Raw genomic sequence first — 21,377 nt, forward strand, 5'->3', positions numbered from 1 at the left:
TACAGTACCAGCCTGTTGATATGAATACATACAGTACCAGCCTGTTGATATGAATACATACAGTACCAGCCTGTTGATATGAATACATACAGTACCAGCCTACTGATATGAATACATACAGTACCAGCCTACTGATATGAATACATACAGTACCAGCCTACTGATATGAATACATACAGTACCAGCCTACTGATATGAATACATACAGTGCCAGCCTACTGATATGAATACATACAGTACCAGCCTGTTGATATGAATACATACAGTACCAGCCTGTTGATATGAATACATACAGTACCAGCCTACTGATATGAATACATACAGTACCAGCCTACTGATATGAATACATACAGTACCAGCCTACTGATATGAATACATACAGTACCAGCCTACTGATATGAATACATACAGTACCAGCCTACTGATATGAATACATACAGTACCAACCTATTGATATGAATACATACAGTACCAGCCTACTGATATGAATACATACAGTACCAACCTATTGATATGAATACATACAGTGCCAGCCTGTTGATATGAATATATACAGTACCAGCCTACTGATATGAATATATACAGTACCAGCCTACTGATATGAATACATACAGTACCAGACTACTGATATGAATATATACAGTACCAGCCGACTGATATGAATACATACAGTACCAGCCTGCTGATATGAATAAATACAGTACCAGACTACTGATATGAATACATACAGTACCAGCCTACTGGTATGAATATATACAGTACCAGACTACTGATATGAGTACATACAGTACCAGCCTACTGATATGAATACATACAGTACCAGCCTGCTGATTTGAATACATACAGTACCGGCCTACTGATATGAATACATACACTACCAGCCTACTGATATGAATACATACAGTACCAGCCTGTTGATATGAATACATACAGTACCAGCCTACTGATATGAATACATACAGTACCAGCCTGTTGATATGAATACATACAGTACCAGCCTACTGATATGAATACATACAGTACCAGCCTACTGATATGAATACATACAGTGCCAGCCTGTTGATATGAATATATACAGTACCAGCCTACTGATATGAATACATACAGTACCAGCCTGTTGATATGAATACATACAGTACCAGCCTACTGATATGAATACATACAGTACCAGCCTACTGATATGAATACATACAGTACCAGCCTGTTGATATGAATACATACAGTACCAGCCTGTTGATATGAATACATACAGTACCAGCCTGTTGATATGAATACATACAGTACCAGCCTACTGATATGAATACATACAGTACCAGCCTACTGATATGAATACATACAGTACCAGCCTACTGATATGAATACATACAGTGCCAGCCTACTGATATGAATACATACAGTACCAGCCTGTTGATATGAATACATACAGTACCAGCCTGTTGATATGAATACATACAGTACCAGCCTACTGATATGAATACATACAGTACCAGCCTACTGATATGAATACATACAGTGCCAGCCTACTGATATGAATACATACAGTACCAGCCTACTGATATGAATACATACAGTACCAGCCTACTGATATGAATACATACAGTACCAGCCTACTGATATGAATACATACAGTACCAACCTATTGATATGAATACATACAGTACCAGCCTACTGATATGAATACATACAGTACCAACCTATTGATATGAATACATACAGTGCCAGCCTGTTGATATGAATATATACAGTACCAGCCTACTGATATGAATATATACAGTACCAGCCTACTGATATGAATACATACAGTACCAGACTACTGATATGAATATATACAGTACCAGCCGACTGATATGAATACATACAGTACCAGCCTGCTGATATGAATAAATACAGTACCAGACTACTGATATGAATACATACAGTACCAGCCTACTGGTATGAATATATACAGTACCAGACTACTGATATGAGTACATACGGTACCAGCCTACTGATATGAATACATACAGTACCAGCCTGCTGATATGAATACATACAGTACCAGACTACTGATATGAATACATACAGTGCCAGACTACTGGTATGAATATATACAGTACCAGACTACTGATATGCGTACATACAGTACCAGACTACTGATATGCGTACATACAGTACCAGCCTACTGATATGAGTACATACAGTACCAGCCTACTGATATGAATATATACAGTACCAGCCTACTGATATGAATACATACAGTACCAGCCTACTGATATGAATACATACAGTACCAGCCTGTTGATATGAATACATACAGTACCAGCCTACTGATATGAATACATACAGTACCAGCCTACTGATATGAATACATACAGTGCCAGCCTGTTGATATGAATATATACAGTACCAGCCTACTGATATGAATACATACAGTGCCAGACTACTGATATGAATACATACACTACCAGCCTACTGATATGAATACATACACTACCATCCTACTGATATGAATATATACAGTACCAGCCTACTGATATGAATACATACAGGACCAGCCTGCTGATATGAATACATACAGTACCAGACTACTGATATGAATACATACAGTACCAACCTACTGATATGAATACATACAGTACCAGCCTGTTGATATGAATACATACAGTACCAACCTATTGATATGAATACATACAGTACCAGCCTGTTGATATTAATACATACAGTACCAACCTATTGATATGAATACATACAGTACCAGCCTACTGATATGAATACATACAGTACCAGCCTACTGATATGAATACATACAGTACCAGCCTACTGATATGAATACATACAGTACCAGCCTACTGATATGAATACATACAGTGCCAGCCTACTGATATGAATACATACAGTACCAGCCTACTGATATGAATACATACAGTACCAGCCTACTGATATGAATACATACAGTACCAACCTATTGATATGAATACATACAGTACCAGCCTACTGATATGAATACATACAGTACCAACCTATTGATATGAATACATACAGTACCAGCCTACTGATATGAATACATACAGTACCAGCCTACTGATATGAATACATACAGTACCAGCCTACTGATATGAATACATACAGTACCAACCTATTGATATGAATACATACAGTACCAGCCTACTGATATGAATACATACAGTACCAACCTATTGATATGAATACATACAGTACCAGAGTACTGATATGAATACATACAGTACCAGCCTACTGATATGAATACATACAGTACCAGCCTACTGATATGAATACATACAGTGCATTCGCAAAGTGTTTAGACCCCATGACTTTTCCCACATTTTTTACGTTACAACCTTTTTCTAAAATTGATTAAATAAATGTTTATCATCAATCTACACACAATACGCCATAATGACAAAGCAAAAAAAGGTTTAGAATTGTTTTCACATTTATAAAATATTTAAAACAGAAATAACTTATTTACGTAAGTATTCAGACTCTTTGCTAGGAGACTCGACATTGAGCTCAGGTGCATCTTGTGTCCATTGATCATCCTTGAGATGTTTCTACAACTTGATTTTTGTCAACCTGTGGTAAATTCAATTGATTGGACATGATTTGGAAAGGCACACACCTGTCTATATAATGTCCCACATTTGACAGTGCATGTCAGAGCAAGAACGAAGCCATGAGGTTGAAGGAATTGTCCGTAGATCTCCATGAAAGGAGAAATTCACAAGCTGGTAAAATGGCGGCGCCCACTCGGTCTGCAGTAACAGACTTCAGTGCAGGCAGTGTGGTTGCAGCAGAGAGACAATTTTACAGTTGCACTACTGTTTTGAAACCAAATGTAATAATGATCTGTTTCCTACATGTGTCATAACATTCAGACACATTCAGTTGTTTCTGTTTTTATCTATAAATGTTACTATGGTGTGAACAGGACATACAAATGGTTTTTGATGTAAAACAGTGAATACAAGGTTAAGTAAAATAGCACTTAGTGATGCCTAAAACATACTGCAACCTTGTACTAAATTTTTTTTGAGGCATTTATGCATTTTTCTACTATAGGTTAAGGATTGTCTCAAACATATTGTGGAGCTCCTGCACCTAAATATAAACAGTACCGGCACCCAAAACGTTTATCGGCAACTATTTCAGTCCAAGTCAAGCACTGAATTAGATAATTGAACAAGAAAAAATATAATATATTTTTAGAGAATGAAGAAAGTGCCAGAACATAAGACAATAATGTTTGTGTCTGTTTCTCTTCTACTACTTTCTGACTCAGGTATGACGCCGGTAACATCAACAGTGACGACAAACCCAGCCCTCCTCTCTCCTTCCACACTGAGTCCAAACCTACAGTCACTGGGTCCTGATTGTGACAGTGGAGGCCAGTTTTTACAGCAGGATCCAGAGATGACATCAGTGAAGCTGGAAGACTGCAGTCAAACACTGGAGCTGAATGTCAACATTAAAGATGAAGAAGAGGAGGAGAAGATTGGGACATCTGTTTCTCATGGTAAGAGCAGGTTCTATCTAACTAAGTTTGTTGTTCGTTCCAACTTCCCACTGTGCATGATAAGTTGCAATAGAATGAGTGTGTAGTTACTAATAACCCTTGTGATGTTGAGTTGATGATACACCTCATAATTTTCTTGACTTATGAGATACTTTAATATTTTTTTACTCCCCTTTTGTATTGCACAGCCTTTTTACATGAATACGTACAGGTAGCCTAGTGGTTAGAGAGTTGGCCAGTCAATTTAAGGCTGCTGGATCGAATCCCAGAGCTGACTAGATAAAAATTGGTCGTTCTGCCCCTGAGCAAAGCAGTTAACCCACTATTCCCTCGGCGCCGTGGATGTCCATTATGGCAGCCCCCCACACCTCTCTGATTCAAAGTGGTTGGGTTAAATGTGGAAGACACATTTCAGTTGAATGCATTCAGTTGTACAGCTGACTAGGTATCCCCCTCTCCCATTCAGAAAGTATTTAGACCCCTTGACTTCTTCCACATTTTGTTATGTTACAGCCTCATTCTAAGATTATATTGTTTTATCAAATTTAACACTCATCAATCTACACACAATACCCCATAATGACAAAGCAAACACGTTTTTAGAAATGTTTTCACATTTTATACTTAAAAAAAAAACTGAAATACCTTATTTACATACGTATTCAGACCCTTTGCTATGAGACTCGACATTAAGCTCAGGTGCATCCTGTTTCCATTAGATATGTTTCTACAACTTGATTGTTGTCAACCTGTGGTAAATTCAATTGATTGGACATGATTTGGAAAAGCACACACCTGTCTATATAAGGTCCCACAGTTGACAGTGCATGTCAGAGTAAAAACCAAGCCATGAGGTCGAAGGAATTGTCCATAGAGCTCCATGAAAGGAAAAATTCACACGCAAATGGCAGCGCCCAGTCGGTCTGCGTCAACAGACTTCAGTGCAGGTAGTGAGGGTGCAGCAGAGAGACATTTTTACTGCTGTTTTCACGCTAAATGTTATGATTATTGGTTTTCTACATGTGTACAATTATTCAGACACATTTGTCCGTAGAGCTCCATGGAAGGATTATGTCGAGGCACCGATCTAGGGGAGGGAACCAAAACATTACTGCAGTGTTTATTTGTTTTTTATTTAACCAGGCAAGTCGGTTAAGAACACATTTTTATTATTCACTGACTGCCTAACCCGGACGATGCTGGGTCAATTGTGCGCCGCCCTATGGGACTTCCGATCACGGCCAGTTGAGATGCAGCCTGGAATCGAACCCGTGTCTGCAGTGATGCCTCTAGCACTGAGATGTAGTGCCTTCGACCGCTGCGCCACTCGGGAGCCCCTTGAAGTGTTGAAGGTCCCCAAGAACACAGTGGCCTCCATCATTCATTGTTTTATTTTTTTTTACACATATTTATTAGTTTCAATTAGGACAATCAACAATTACAGAATGAGTTATAATGATATTTATTCTACCAATAATAGATACAAGCAATGATGTCCATCTGTTGATGGATTATGTTGCATTTGTTACCATGGGTTCATAATTTGCTGACCTTGAGCTAATTTCTGGTGTGATTTTTAATACCAAGATATGTGAAACCTTGTTCTGTATTCACAAATAGATGCTGTACAACTGGATTCAGCATCTTGTTTGTTGAGGAAAAGGATTGAAGATTTGGTTTGATTAACTTTAAACCCAAAAAACGGACAAGTTATTAATTAAATTGGAGAGTGAATAGTTATTTAGATATGTTAGGAATAAGAGGATATCATCAGCATACAGGTCCACTCTTTGTTCAAAATCTGTTTTAATTCCACTAATTGACGGTTGGGCCCATACTGCAATGGCAAAGGGTTCTATAGCTAAAAGAAAGAGTCCTGGACTGTCTGGACATCCTTGTCTCGTGTCCCTGAAAAATCTTAATGTTGTGAAATCAAGTTGTTAGTGGCAATATCTGTAGTGGGGTCGGAATATCATCTCTTAATCCATTTTACAGAAGTAGTTCCCTAATCTCTGAAATAAGACCACTCAACTCTATGGAATGCCTTTTCTGCATCAAGTGAGAGTATGGCAGTATCAGGGGACCCTTCACATGTGCACTATGTTTAGTACTCTCCTCACATTGTGAAAACCTTGGTTTTTCACGAAGCCATTTTGGTCTTGGTGTATTAGATATGGGAGCAGTCTATCCAATCTCCTGGCTAAGGCTTTAGCACTAATTCTTGAGTCGGATTTCAGAAGAGAAATTGGTCTAACTTTCACATTTTGTGAAAGTTAGACCTTCCCGACAGTAGTCATGCCTTGTGATTTGGCTACACACAATCCACAGCTAGGATATTTAAAGGTAGGTTACCTGATTCTGTCAAACGGGTTCCCGGAACGAAAGACTACAAAACTGAGAGGTGCGGTTGGATCCGGCTCAAATGAAGCACCAACTGTTTCATATTATGGGGTAGGGCCATCCTAAGGATCCCTGAATGCATGGACGGTTGCAACAAAGATTTTTATAACTAAATCAAGATAGACCACAGCTGGTCATTTCCCATGGGAACAGATGAGTCATAGTGGGCAGTGCCAAGCCCGAGCTCCTATTGGCGCATTCTAATGTCTAATGCATTAATGTTTTGTTACCTACTTCCTCTTTTGAAATGAGATGGACAGGAGATTGGACAGGAGCTGATTACCGCCACCTCAAATGTTTGAGCTCATGTTTCCCTTATACAATATTAGCTCAACAGTATTGTGGAGCTGCTGCACCTAAATATAAACAGTACTGGCACCTATTTCAGTCCAAGTCAAGCACTGAATTAAATAATTGAACCAAAATAAATATAATATATATTTTTGAGAGTGAAGAAAGTGCCTGAACTGTCAAGACAATAACTTTTTTTCTGTTACTCGTTGTTACTACAGGACGACTAGAATTAAGTCTGAAGCCGGTAACATCCACAGTGAGGACAAACCCAGCCTGCCTCTCTCCTTCCACACTGAGTCCAAACCTACAGTCACTGGGTCCTGATTGTGACAGTGGAGCCCAGTTTGCACTGCAGGATCCAGAGATGGCATCAGTGAAGCTCGAATGCGGTCAAACACTGGCGCTGAATGTCAACATTAAAGATGAAGAGGAGGAAGAGAAGATTGGGAAATCTGTTTCTCATGGTAAGTACAGGTTCTATCTAACTAAGTTTATTTTTCATTTCAACTTCCCACTGTGTATGAAAAGTTGCAGTATAACTGTTTCATGATGAACTGTTTCAATGAGAAGGTAGATGTTATTTCATGCTACTGACACTTGCATGGTTTGACACCAGTATTGCCAACATTTGTTTTATTAACTGGTCTATCTGGAGTGTTCAGAGAGTAGACGAAAGAAGTGAAGTAGACACATTGTCAGTGTTTTAAAGTTCTATGAAATTAGTCTGTGTAGTTACTAACCCTTGTGATAGTGAGTGGAGGATGACACGCCCCTTTTTAGCTTTCATCTCTTACCCACTTTTAGAATAGTTTTATTCCCCTGTATTGTACAGCCTACTGATATGAATACATATGTCACCCGGTACAGACAGAAGAGGACTGGCCACCCCTTTGAGCCTTGTTCCTCTACGTTTCTTCCAAGGACCCTGCTTTCTAGGGAGTTTTTCCTGGCCACTGTGCTTCTACATCAGCATTGCTTGCTCATTGGGGATTTTAGACTGGGTTTCTGTAATGCACTTTGACATTGTAAAAAGGGCTTCATAATATACATTTGATTGACATGTATATCACACCAACTGACTGGTTCTTCTGATGTTGTTCACACAGGATACCATGTTGAGACATTCTCTACATCCAGAGAGAAACAGCAGAGAGCTAAGAGGTCTCACCACTGCCCACATTGTGAGGAGATTTTCCCAATTCTATCAAAGCTAAAAATACACCTAAAAATACACACAGGAGAGAATCCGTATTCCTGTACTGACTGTGGGAAGAGATTCACAACATCAAGGGCTCTGACAGTTCATCAGAGAGTGCACCCTGGAGAGAAGCCTTACTCCTGCCCTGACTGTGGAAAGATTTTCTCTTGTCTGGGCCACTTAAAAAGACATGAACATATACATACAGGAGTGAAGCCTTACTCCTGCTCTGACTGTGTAAAATGCTACACAACATCATCTGAGCTAAAACTTCATCAGAGAGTGCACACTGGAGAGAAGCCTTACTCCTGCTATGACTGTGGGAAGAGTTTCTCTCGACAGGGTTTTTTAAAAGCACATGAACTTATACATACAGGAGTGAAGCCTTATTCCTGCTCTGACTGTGGGAAGATTTTCTCTCAACTGGGCCACTTAAAAAGACATGAACGTATACATACAGGAGTGAAGCCTTACTCCTGCTCTGACTGTGTAAAATGCTTCACAACATCAACTGAGCAAAAAGTCCATCAGAGAACACACACAGGCGAGAAGCCTTACTCCTGCTCTGACTGTGTAAAATGCTTCACAACATCAACTGACCTAAAAGTCCATCAGAGAACACACACAGGAGAGAAGCCTTACTTCTGCTCTGACTGTGGAAAGAGTTTCTCTCAATCGTGCCACTTAAAAAGACACCAAGGTAAACATGAAGGAGAGAAGCTTTACCACTGATCTGACTGTAGAAAATGTTTCAAAACAACAGCTGAGCTAAAAGGTCATCAGAGAACAGACACCGGAGAGAAGCCTTACTTCTGCTCTTAATTTGGCAAGAGTAACTCAAGTAAAAGTCTAAAGGTATTCTGTTGTAAATATACCTTCGTTTCAAAAGTAAAAGTGAATCATTTCAAATTGCTTAAATGAACCTCTACGCGACGGTTGTTGCTAACTTCTCCAATGTGACTAGAATGACGTTGTATACAACAGCCAACTTTCCAGGACATAGACATGACTTTATATCGGCAGAAAGCTTAAATTATTGTTAATCTACCTGCAGTGTCCAATTTAACAGTAGCTATTTCATTGAAAAAAATACCATGCTATTGATGAGTAGAGTGCACAACAACTTTTATCATGGCAACTGGTTTAATACATTCACCTCTGAAGATCAATAGTGTACTTGCATTCAGTAATATTTCTCTGATTTGTCATCCTGAGGGTCCCAGAGATCAAATGTAGCATAGTTTAATTTGCTAAAATGTTCAAATGTAGGAACTGGGTTCCACATTTTGAACCCCTGTTGTCTCTGGCTCCACACCTACTCCGCCAGACCATCTAGATGTGTGAAAGTTAGTGAATAAGCTAATGATCCATCATGTATAAAATTCCTGTCCGTGTGTAAACTTAAATGTTTTATTACCATAGCATTTTTATATGTTCTCTATAGTTTTGTACTTAAATGTATCAATTGAACAATTCAGGACATTTGGGGAAACTCCTGGCAGACTTGATACAGTGCAGTAATGTAATTCTTCACTGGATCAGTCAAACTTTTCACACACTGCTGCCATCTGGTGGCCAAAATCTAAATTACACCTAAACTCCTATCTGAAAGTAGGGCATTTCTCTTGCATTTCAAAGATGAAAAAGAAAATGACAGGTATTTTGTTTGTATTATTTTTTACCAGATCTAATATGTTATTTTCCAACATGAATTTCCTCAAACTTCAAATGGTATCAAGAATATGCATATCCTTGCTTCAGTTGCTGAGCTACAAGCAGTTAGATTTGGGTATGTGTTGTATCCTTAAGATGTTTTTAAGCAAACCAGACGGCACAATTGTGTGTTTTATTTGTTATACAGGTAACCCCACTACCCCCCACTCCCAACCCCAGTCTGATGGTCACTCCCTGCAGAGGACAGGTAACCCCCCACCCCCCACCCCAGTCTGATGGATAACCAGGGGCACACTCTAACACCATTTACAAGCAAAGCATTTGTGTTTAGTGAGTCTGCCAGATCAGAGGCAGTGGGAAGGACCAGGGATGTTATCTTGATAAGTACGTGAATTGGACCATTTTCTGTCCTGCTTATCATAAACAATGTACTTTTGGGTGTCAGGGAAAATGTATGGAGTAAAACGTATTATTTAGTGAAATAAAAGTAAAAGTTTTCGAATATAAATAGTAAAGTACAGATACCCCCCAAAAACTATTTAAGTAGTTCTTTAAATTATTTTTACTAAAGTACTTTACACCACTGCATGCATCCCTGCCGTGTGTCAGCATTGCAGGCTGGTGGTGTGTTGGTTGGGGTGTGTTTTCAGGGCACACATTGATAAAAGTTGAGTAATGTTTGAATGCCACAGGATATCTAAACATCATTGCCAATCAGGTGCATCCCTTCATGGCAGCAGTGTATCCATCTACAAATGGATTCTTTCAGCAGGATAATGTCTTATGCCACAAGGTTTGTCCAGGAATGGTTCCAATAACATTATTTCTTTGTCCATCTGTGGGAGGAGATGGAACGAGCTATTCGGAGTAGATCCATTCGCAGCCAACTTGACACAATTGTGGGAAGCATTGGAGTCGACATGGACCAGCATCCCTTTGGAACGCACAAAACACCTTGGACAGTCTATGCCCCGACGATTTGAGGCTGTTCTGAGGGCAAAGGGGGGTGCAACTCAATATTAGGAAGGTGTTTCAAATATTTTGTACTAGGGATGCACCGATATGGCATTTTTGTCCAATAAGATATCCAATATTTTACTTGCCGAAAGAACGATACCGATATTTACAATGTTAGCGGCCTTTTAAGCATTTTAGCACAGTTAAATAGTTAACACACACACACACGGATGCAGCGGTCTGCAAGAGTCCCTGGTTTGAATCCTGGCTGTATCAAATCCGGATGTGATTGAGAGTGATAAATCTGATAAATCCACCATAATTGAGAATTTCAATAAGCATTTTTCTACGGCTGGCCATGCTTTCCACCTGGCTACTCCTACCCCGGTCAACAGCACTGCACCCCCAACAGCAACTCGCCCAAGCCTTCCCCATTTCTCCTTCTCCCAAATCCGTTCAGCTGATGTTCTGAAAGCGCTGCAAAATCTGGACCCCTACAAATCAGCCGGGCTAGACAATCTGGACCCTTTCTTTCTAAAATTATCTGCCGAAATTGTTGACACCCCTATTACTAGCCTGTTCAACCTCTCTTTCGTGTCGTCTGAGATTCCCAAAGATTGGAAAGCAGCTGCGGTCATCCCCCTCTTCAAAGGGGGGGACACTCTTGACCCAAACTGCTACAGACTTACATCTATCCTACCATGCCTTTCTAAGGTCTTCGAAAGCCAAGTCAACAAACAGATTACCGACCATTTCGAATCTCACCATACCTTCACTGCTATGCAATCTGGTTTCAGAGCTGGTCATGGGTGCACCTCAGCCACGCTCAAGGTCATAAACGATATCTTAACCGCCATCGATAAGAAACATTACTGTGTATTCATTGATCTGGCCAAGGCTTTCGACTCTGTCAATCACCACATCCTCATCGGCAGACTCGACAGCCTTGGTTTCTCAAATGATTGCCTCGCCTGGTTCACCAACTACTTCTCTGATAGAGTTCAGTGTGTCAAATCGGAGGGTCTGCTCTCCTGACCTCTGGCAGTCTCTATGGGGGTGCCACAGGGTTCAATTCTTGGACCGACTCTCTTCTCTGTATACATCAATGAGGTCGCTCTTGCTGCTGGTGAGTCTCTGATCCACCTCTACGCAGACGACACCATTCTGTATACTTCTGGCCCGTCTTTGGACACTGTGTTAACAACCCTCCAGGCAGGCAAGCTTCAATGCCATACAACTCTCCTTCCGTGGCCTCCAATTGCTCTTAAATACAAGTAAAACTAAATGCATGCTCTTCAACCGATCGCTACGGCTCTGACTTAGAATACATGGACAACTACAAATACTTAGGTGTCTGGTTAGACTGTAAACTCTCCTTCCAGACCCATATCAAACATCTCCAATCCAAAGTTAAATCTAGAATGGGCTTCCTATTTTGCAACAAAGCATCCTTCACTCATGCTGCCAAACATACCCTTGTAAAACTGACCATCCTACCAATCCTCGACTTTGGCGATGTCATTTACAAAATAGCCTCCAATACCCTACTCAACAAATTGGATGCAGTCTATCACAGTGCAATCCGTTTTGTCACCAAAGCCCCATATACTACCCACCATTGCGACCTGTATGCTCTCGTTGGCTGGTCCTCGCTTCATACTCGTCGCCAAACCCACTGGCTCCATGTCATCTACAAGACCCTGCTAGGTAAAGTCCCCCCTTATCTCAGCTCGCTGGTCACCATAGCATCTCCCACCTGTAGCACACGCTCCAGCAGGTATATCTCTCTAGTCACCCCCAAAACCAATTCTTTCTTTGGCCGCCTCTCCTTCCAGTTCTCTGCTGCCAATGACTGGAACGAACTACAAAAATCTCTGAAACTGGAAACACTTATCTCCCTCACTAGCTTTAAGCACCAACTGTCAGAGCAGCTCACAGATTACTGCACCTGTACATAGCCCACCTATAATTTAGCCCAAACAACTACCTCTTTCCCAACTGTATTTAATTAATTAATTTATTTTGCTCCTTTGCACCCCATTATTTTTATTTCTACTTTGCACATTCTTCCATTGCAAAACTACCATTCCAGTGTTTTACTTGGTATATTGTATTTACTTTGCCACCATGGCCTTTTTTGCCTTTACCTCCCTTCTCACCTCATTTGCTCACATCGTATATAGACTTGTTTATACTGTATTATTGACTGTATGTTTGTTTTACTCCATGTGTAACTCTGTGTCGTTGTATCTGTCGAACTGCTTTGCTTTATCTTGGCCAGGTCGCAATTGTAAATGAGAACTTGTTCTCAACTTGCCTACCTGGTTAAATAAAGGAGAAAAAAAATAAAGAGTCCCATAGGGCCGGGCACAATTGGCCCAGTGTCGTCCGGGGTAGGCTGTCCTTGTAAATAAGCATTTTGTTCTTAACCGATTTGCCTAGTTAAGTAAAGGTTACACACACCATACCACACCACACCGACCAAACATCTATTTTGTTGGCATTTACGCATGTCCCCATTACCATTAAAACATAATCAAAACATATTTATTTCACTTGCTGTGCTGTTTCTTTGTTCAGTCGTTTCATTCTCAACCAGGATTTCATCATACATGTCAAGCAGTGAAGTTTCAGCTCTGTCTGTCAGTAGCCTCTCTTCCTCATGTGCTCTTTCACTGTGTCCGTTTCCATCTTGTCCAGCGGTTTATGTAACATGTAACATGAACCCTGTTACTTGTCTGCATCGAAGTAGCGGTCCTTGTACCGAGCATCGAGCATGATGGCGACACAGTAAAGAGACTCATAGAGAATGCCATCGAAGTAGCGGTCCTTGTACCGAGCATCGAGCATGATGGCGACACAGTAAAGAGACTCAGAGAGAATGCCATCGAAGTAGCGGTCCTTGTACCGAGCATCGAGCATGATGGCGACACAGTAAAGAGACTCAGAGAGAATGCCATCGAAGTAGCGGTCCTTGTACCGAGCATGATGGCGACACAGTAAAGAGACTCAGAGAGAATGCCATCGAAGTAGCGGTCCTTGTACCGAGCATCGAGCATGATGGCGACACAGTAAAGAGACTCAGAGAGAATGCCATCGAAGTAGCGGTCCTTGTACCGAGCATCGAGCATGATGGCGACACAGTAAAGAGACTCAGAGAGAATGCCATCGAAGTAGCGGTCCTTGTACCGAGCATCGAGCATGATGGCGACACAGTAAAGAGACTCAGAGAGAATGCCATCGAAGTAGCGGTCCTTGTACCGAGCATCGAGCATGATGGCGACACAGTAAAGAGACTCAGAGAGAATGCCATCGAAGTAGCGGTCCTTGTACCGAGCATGATGGCGACACAGTAAAGAGACTCAGAGAGAATGCCATCGAAGTAGCGGTCCTTGTACCGAGCATCGAGCATGATGGCGACACAGTAAAGAGACTCAGAGAGAATGCCATCGAAGTAGCGGTCCTTGTACCGAGCATCGAGCATGATGGCGACACAGTAAAGAGACTCAGAGAGAATGCCATCGAAGTAGCGGTCCTTGTACCGAGCATCGAGCATGATGGCGACACAGTAAAGAGACTCCGAGAGAATGCCATCGAAGTAGCGGTCCTTGTACCGAGCATCGAGCATGATGGCGACACAGTAAAGAGGCTCAGAGAGAATGCCATCGAAGTAGCGGTCCTTGTACCGAGCATCGAGCATAATGGCGACACAGTAAAGAGACTCAGAGAGAATGCCATCGAAGTAGCGGTCCTTGTACCGAGCATCGAGCATGATGGCGACACAGTAAAGAGACTCAGAGAGAATGCCATCGAAGTAGCGGTCCTTGTACCGAGCATCGAGCATGATGGCGACACAGTAAAGAGATTCAGAGAGAATGCCATCGAAGTAGCGGTCCTTGTACCGAGCATCGAGCATGATGGCGACACAGTAAAGAGGCTCAGAGAGAATGCCATCGAAGTAGCGGTCCTTGTACCGAGCATCGAGCATGATGGCGACACAGTAAAGAGACTCAGAGAGAATGCCATCGAAGTAGTGGTCCTTGTACCGAGCATCGAGCATGATGGCGACACAGTAAAGAGACTCAGAGAGAATGCCATCGAAGTAGCGGTCCTTGTACCGAGCATCGAGCATGATGGCGACACAGTAAAGAGGCTCAGAGAGAATGCCATCGAAGTAGCGGTCCTTGTACCGAGCATCGAGCATGATGGCGACACAGTAAAGAGACTCAGAGAGAATGCCATCGAAGTAGCGGTCCTTGTACCGAGGATCGAGCATGATGGCGACACAGTAAAGAGACTCAGAGAGAATGCCATCGAAGTAGCGGTCCTTGTACAGAGCATCGAGCATGATGGCGACACAGTAAAGAGACTCAGAGAGAATGCCATCGAAGTAGCGGTCCTTGTACCGAGCATCGAGCATGATGGCGACACAGTAAAGAGACTCAGAGAGAATGCCATCGAAGTAGCGGTCCTTGTACCGAGCATCGAGCATGATGGCGACACAGTAAAGAGACTCAGAGAGAATGCCATCGAATCGCTTGTTTACAGCATCAAGTACTTTTGTAAGTTAACCCCACGGTCTGTGTCGGGCAGTTTTGTTGAGCAGGGGTTTCAATGCCATGACAGAGGGTATCATTTCTGCTGCAGTTGCAATAGGGCTTTCCTCAGTACGAAATCCTCATCGACCCACTGTGCTGTCAGACTCAGTATGCTCGTGGGGCTGACATCGCTGGTCCAAATATCAGTTGTGAAGCTAATAGCAGTGACACCCATAGATGTGCGTTTTAACAATTCTGTGTAACTCCGGTAGGTCACAGTCTGAAAAATACTGTGTTCTGGGGATTGACCAGTCTGCGAAAGCCAACGTCATCCACGACAGAGGACGGTTGATTGTCAGGGGCAATGAATTCCATTATCTTGGCGTTAACGGATTTCGCCTTTGAGTTGTCTCGCTGAAATGTTCTTACTCTTTCAAATGACTGCTTGACTTGAACTTGTTTAGTTGTTGGAAGTGTGCGCTTAGTATTTTTCTGCTTTTGTTCTGAGTTGTGCTGTATTTTTGTGGCGTCATTACGTCATCTACCTACGTTATATAGGTATGCATGTCTACTTTGACATCGTTTTTTCACATCCGCATTAAATCGGGCCGATGTTGGCATTTTTAGCTATTGTCGTCCGATTCCAATATGCTCAACGATATATTGTGCATCCCTATTTTGTACACTCCGTGTATATCATATAAAGATGGTGTAGTGATCAGTTTTTAGCATTAGTTTGGGTGGATTATTTTATTAATAAACAACTTTTGTTTATTGATAAACAAGCTGTGAATCAACTACTTGTGTTTATTAAATTGTATTTTAATACTATATGTATTATACCATCTGGAGTAACGCAGTTACTACCATCTGCAGTAACGCGCCACTCGGGACAGTCCATCCGAAAAGTGTTTAATGCTTATCAATTGCCTTGCACAAAGTATCAAAATACTAAAATACAACTTAAACAGGACTCTTAAATAATGTAATTTAAATAGTATTTTTTGATCACAGAAACAATGATAAAATATGGACAAATAAATGAATAATGAAATGTAAATTATATAAAGCAGCCCGTGTAATCATCTGCCAGAGAGGAGCCCCAATCGGCCCGAGCCCCAAGTAATACATTTGGGCCAGATAACTCACACCGGATTCGGCCCGAGCTCAATCCCCGCATCCTTGTTTTTAGTAATACTGCCTAAGGCGGCCCAGACTCAGGCCACAAGACGTCGGAGGTGTCTGACTCTCAGCGGAGTACCGCGACTTTCTTGAATCGGCCCAGATCCACTGTGTTAGCTGGGATGGGACAACATTCCACAGGCCACAATCAACTCTATGCAAAATAGATGTGTCCCGGCGGAGGCAGCGACCCCTTCTCATGTGATGAGGTTGGGTCATCCCAAGGATCCCGGAATGCACGGACGGTGTTAGTGGGGGAACAGGAAGTTCCGGACAGAAGCGCACCATTATTCAGTGTAAAGAAAGCGCCAGAACCGTGCAGTCAAGAAGATAACATTCTTGTCCTTTTCTATTTATTACTACAGGTATGTAATAGCACGTTTAAACGTTCTAATATCGAAAGAACATGTCGTACCATTTTAGGTAATATATCCGTTAAGGTATTAATTATCACGTTGGGTAAAGGTGTGATGTGTTATTTTTGTGTCGAGCCGAGTGAAGAACGTGATAATGTTAACTATTTTACAAGTTACATAGTTAGAGCCTTTGGTGTTTGTCTGAGTGGATGTACATAGTTTTCTCAAGGTACTTTCATAAAGAATATATTGACATGAGATTTCTGAATTCGTTTTACAATTTATTAGTTTTGTGTCAAATTCACAAGCTGGTAAAACGGCGGCGCCACTCGGTTTGCGTCAACAGACTTCAGTCCAGGCAGCAGAGAGACCATTTCACGGCTGCACCACTGTTTTAAAGTTTAATGTATTGATTATCAGTTTTCTACATGTGTACTAATATTCAGACTCTTAAGTTATCGTTGTCTATAAATATTACTATGGTGTGAACGGAAATACTATTGTTTTTTTGATTGAAATAACACAGTGAAGACAAGGTTATTCAGGAAAATAGTACATAGTGCTGCCTAAAACATACTGCAACCTTGTACTAAATGGTTTTTGAGTCATTTATGCAGTTATGTGAATTCAGGAAATCTACCATAGATTAAGTGTGCTTAATTGTGTAGCCTGATTTAAAGCGTAAACGTTGTCTAATGTGAAGGAATTCATGTTTTGTTGTCAATGCTGAGCTACCAGATCTATTGAAATGAGATCAATGCGTGACTTGGACAGGAGCTGATTACCGGCACTTCAAATGTATATTGTTTGAGCTCATGTTCCTCTTATAGAATATTAGCTCAACAGTATTGTGGTACTCCTGCACCTAGATTTAAATAATCTTTTTTGAGAGTAAAGAAAGTGCCAGAACTGAGAAGACAATAACTTTAGTCTTTTTCTCTTTATTACTACAGGCCGACTCAGATTAAGTCTGAGGCCGGTAACCTCAACAGTGAGGACAAACGCAGCCTGCCTCTCTCCTTCCACACTGAGTCCAAACCTACAGTCACTGGGTCCTGATTGTGACAGTGGAGCCCAGTTTGCACTGCAGGACCCAAAGATGGCATCAGTGAAGCTGGAAGACTGCAGTCCAACAATGGAGCTGAATATTGACATTAAAGATGAAGAAGAGGAGGAGAAGATTGGGGGATCTGTTAGTCATGGTAAGAGCAGGTTCTGTCTATCCAAGTTTGTGTACTGGCATAGAGCAGTGGGGTGGAGACACTTGCAGAAGTTGGCCTTTTATGGTAAGAGCAGGTTCCATCTAACTAAGTTTGTTGTTCATTACAACTTCCCACTGTGCATGAAAAGTTGCAGTAGAACTGTTTCAATGAGAAGGTAGATGTTATTTCATGCTACTGACACTTGCATGGTTTGACACCAGTATTGCCAGCATTTGTTTTATTCACTGGTCTGTCTGGAGTGATCAGAGAGGAGACTAAAGAAGTGAAGTAGACAAACTGCCAGTGTTTAAAGTTCTATGAAGTGAGTCTGTGTAGTTTCTAACCCTTGTGATAGTGAGTGGAGGATGATATAGATCATAATTTTCATGACTTATGAGATACTTTTAGAATAGTTTTATTCCCCATTGTATTGCACAGCCTATTGATATGAATACATACAGTACCAGACTACTGATATGAATACATACACTACCAGCCTACTGATATGAATACATGCAGTACCAGCCTACTGATATGAATACATACACTACCAGCCTACTGATATGAATACATACACTACCAGCCTACTGATATGAATACATACAGTACCAGCCTAGTGATATGAATACATACAGTACCAACCTACTGATATGAATACATACAGTACCAGCCTACTGATATGAATACATACAGTGCCAGACTACTGATATGAATACATACAGTACCAGACTACTGATATGAATACATACAGTATCAGACTACTGATATGAATACATACAGTACCAGACTACTGATATGAATACATACAGTACCAGACTACTGATATGAATACATACAGTACCAGACTACTGATATGAATACATACAGTACCAGACTACTGATATGAATACATACAGTACCAGACTACTGATATGAATACATACAGTACCAGACTACTGATATGAATACATACAGTACCAGCCTACTGATATGAATACATACAGTACCAGACTACTGATATGAATACATACAGTGCATTCGCAAAGTGTTTAGACTCCATGACTTTTCCCACATTTTGTTATGTTACAGCCTTTTTCTAAAATAGATTAAATAAATGTTTCTCATCAATCTACACACAATACCCCATAATGACAAAGCAAACACGTTTTTAGAAATGTTTTCACATTTTATACTTAAAAAAACCCAAACTGAAATACCTCATTTACATATGTATTCAGACCCTTTGCTATGAGACTCGACATTAAGCTCAGGTGCATCCTGTTTCCATTAGGTATGTTTCTACAACTTGATTTTTGTCAACCTGTGGTAAATTCAGTTGATTGGACATGATTTGGAAAGGCACACACCTGTCTATATAATGTCCCACATTTGACAGTGCATGTCAGAGTAAAAACCAAACCATGAGGTTGAAGGAATTGTCCGTAGAGCTCCATGAAAGGAGAAATTCACAAGCTGGTAAAATGGCGGCGCCCACTCGGTCTGCAGTAACAGACTTCAGTGCAGGCAGTGAGGTTGCAGCAGAGAGACAATTTTACAGTTGCACTACTGTTTTGAAACCAAATGTAATAATCTGTTTTCTACATGTGTCATAACATTCAGACACATTCAGTTGTTTCTGTTTTTATCTATAAATGTTACTGTGGTGTGAACAGGACATACAAATGGTTTTTGATGTAACCTTGTATTCACTGTTTTAAGTAAAATAGCACGTAGTGATGCCTAAAACGTACTGCAACCTTGTACTAAATGTTTTTTGAGTCATTCATGCATTTTCTACTATAGGTTAAGTATTGTCTCAAACATATTGTGGAGCTCCTGCACCTAAATATAAACAGTACCGGCACCCAAAATGTTTATCGGCAACTATTTCAGTCCAAGTCAAGCACTGAATTAGATAATTGAACAAGAAAAAATAGAATTTATTTTTAGAGAATGAAGAAAGTTCCAGAACTTATGACAATAATGTTTGTGTCCGTTTCTCTTCTACTACTTTCCGACTCAGGTATGACGCCGGTAACATCAACAGTGACGACAAACCCAGCCTGCCTCTCTCCTTCCACACTGAGTCCAAACCTACAGTCACTGGGTCCTGATAATGACAGTGGAGGCCAGTTTTTACAGCAGGATCCAGAGATGGCATCAGTGAAGCTGGAAGACTGCATTCAAACACTGGAGCTGAATGTCAACATTAAAGATGAAGAAGAGGAGGAGAAGATTGGGACATCTGTTTCTCATGGTAAGAGCAGGTTCTATCTAACTAAGTTTGTTGTACATTCCAACTTCCCACTGTGCATGATAAGTTGCAGTAGAATGAGTGTGTTGATACTAACTTTTGTGATGTTGAGTTGATGATACACCTCATCATTTTCATGATTTATGAGATACTTTAATAGTTTTTTTTATTCCCCTTTTGTATTGCATAGCGTTCTTACATGAATATGTGCAGGTAGCCTAGTGGTTAGTGCCGGAGATGTGGATGTCGATAATGGCAACCCCCAGCACCTCTCTGATTCAGAGCGGTTGGGTTAAATGTGGAAGACACATTTCAGTTGAATGCATTCAGTTGTACAACTGACTAGGTATCCCCTCTCCCATTCAGACAGTATTTAGACCCCTTGACTTTTTCCTCGTTTTGTTACGTTACAGCCTCATTCTAAATTGTATTAAATAAATGTTCCTCAATTTACACACAATACCGCATGATGTCAACGCAAACAGGTTTTTCGAAATGTTTTCACATTTTATACTTAAAAAAAAACAAACAGAAATACCTTAAGTATTCAGACCCTTTGCCATGAGACTCGACATTAAGCTCAGGTGCATCCTGTTTCCATTAGATATGTTACCACAACTTGATTGTTGTCAACCTGTGGTAAATTCAATTGATTGGACATGATTTGGAAAAGCACACACCTGTCTATATAAGGTCCCACAGTTGACAGTGCATGTCAGAGTAAAAACCAAGCCATGAGGTCGAAGGAATTGTCCATAGAGCTCCATGAAAGGAAAAATTCACACGCTGGTAAAATGGCAGCGCCCAGTCGGTTTGCGTCAACAGACTTC

The 21,377-nt window shown here is 40.9% G+C and overlaps 1 protein-coding gene across 2 annotated transcripts in view; it reads left to right on the forward strand.

Annotated features, from left to right (window-relative positions):
- Positions 1–21,377, forward strand: part of LOC115116980 (zinc finger protein OZF-like) — a 171,776-nt gene that overhangs the window by 96,468 nt on the left and 53,931 nt on the right. For both annotated transcript variants that reach the window (XM_065022422.1, XM_065022428.1), the window contains 3 exons: positions 4,280–4,513; positions 7,426–7,671; positions 20,317–20,550. In XM_065022422.1, the coding sequence (XP_064878494.1) occupies positions 4,280–4,513; positions 7,426–7,671; positions 20,317–20,550 (714 nt within the window). The remainder of the gene's footprint in view (positions 1–4,279; positions 4,514–7,425; positions 7,672–20,316; positions 20,551–21,377) is intronic.

This window comes from Oncorhynchus nerka, linkage group LG2 (assembly GCF_034236695.1).
Source record: "Oncorhynchus nerka isolate Pitt River linkage group LG2, Oner_Uvic_2.0, whole genome shotgun sequence".
Classification (NCBI taxonomy): Eukaryota; Metazoa; Chordata; class Actinopteri; order Salmoniformes; family Salmonidae; genus Oncorhynchus; species Oncorhynchus nerka.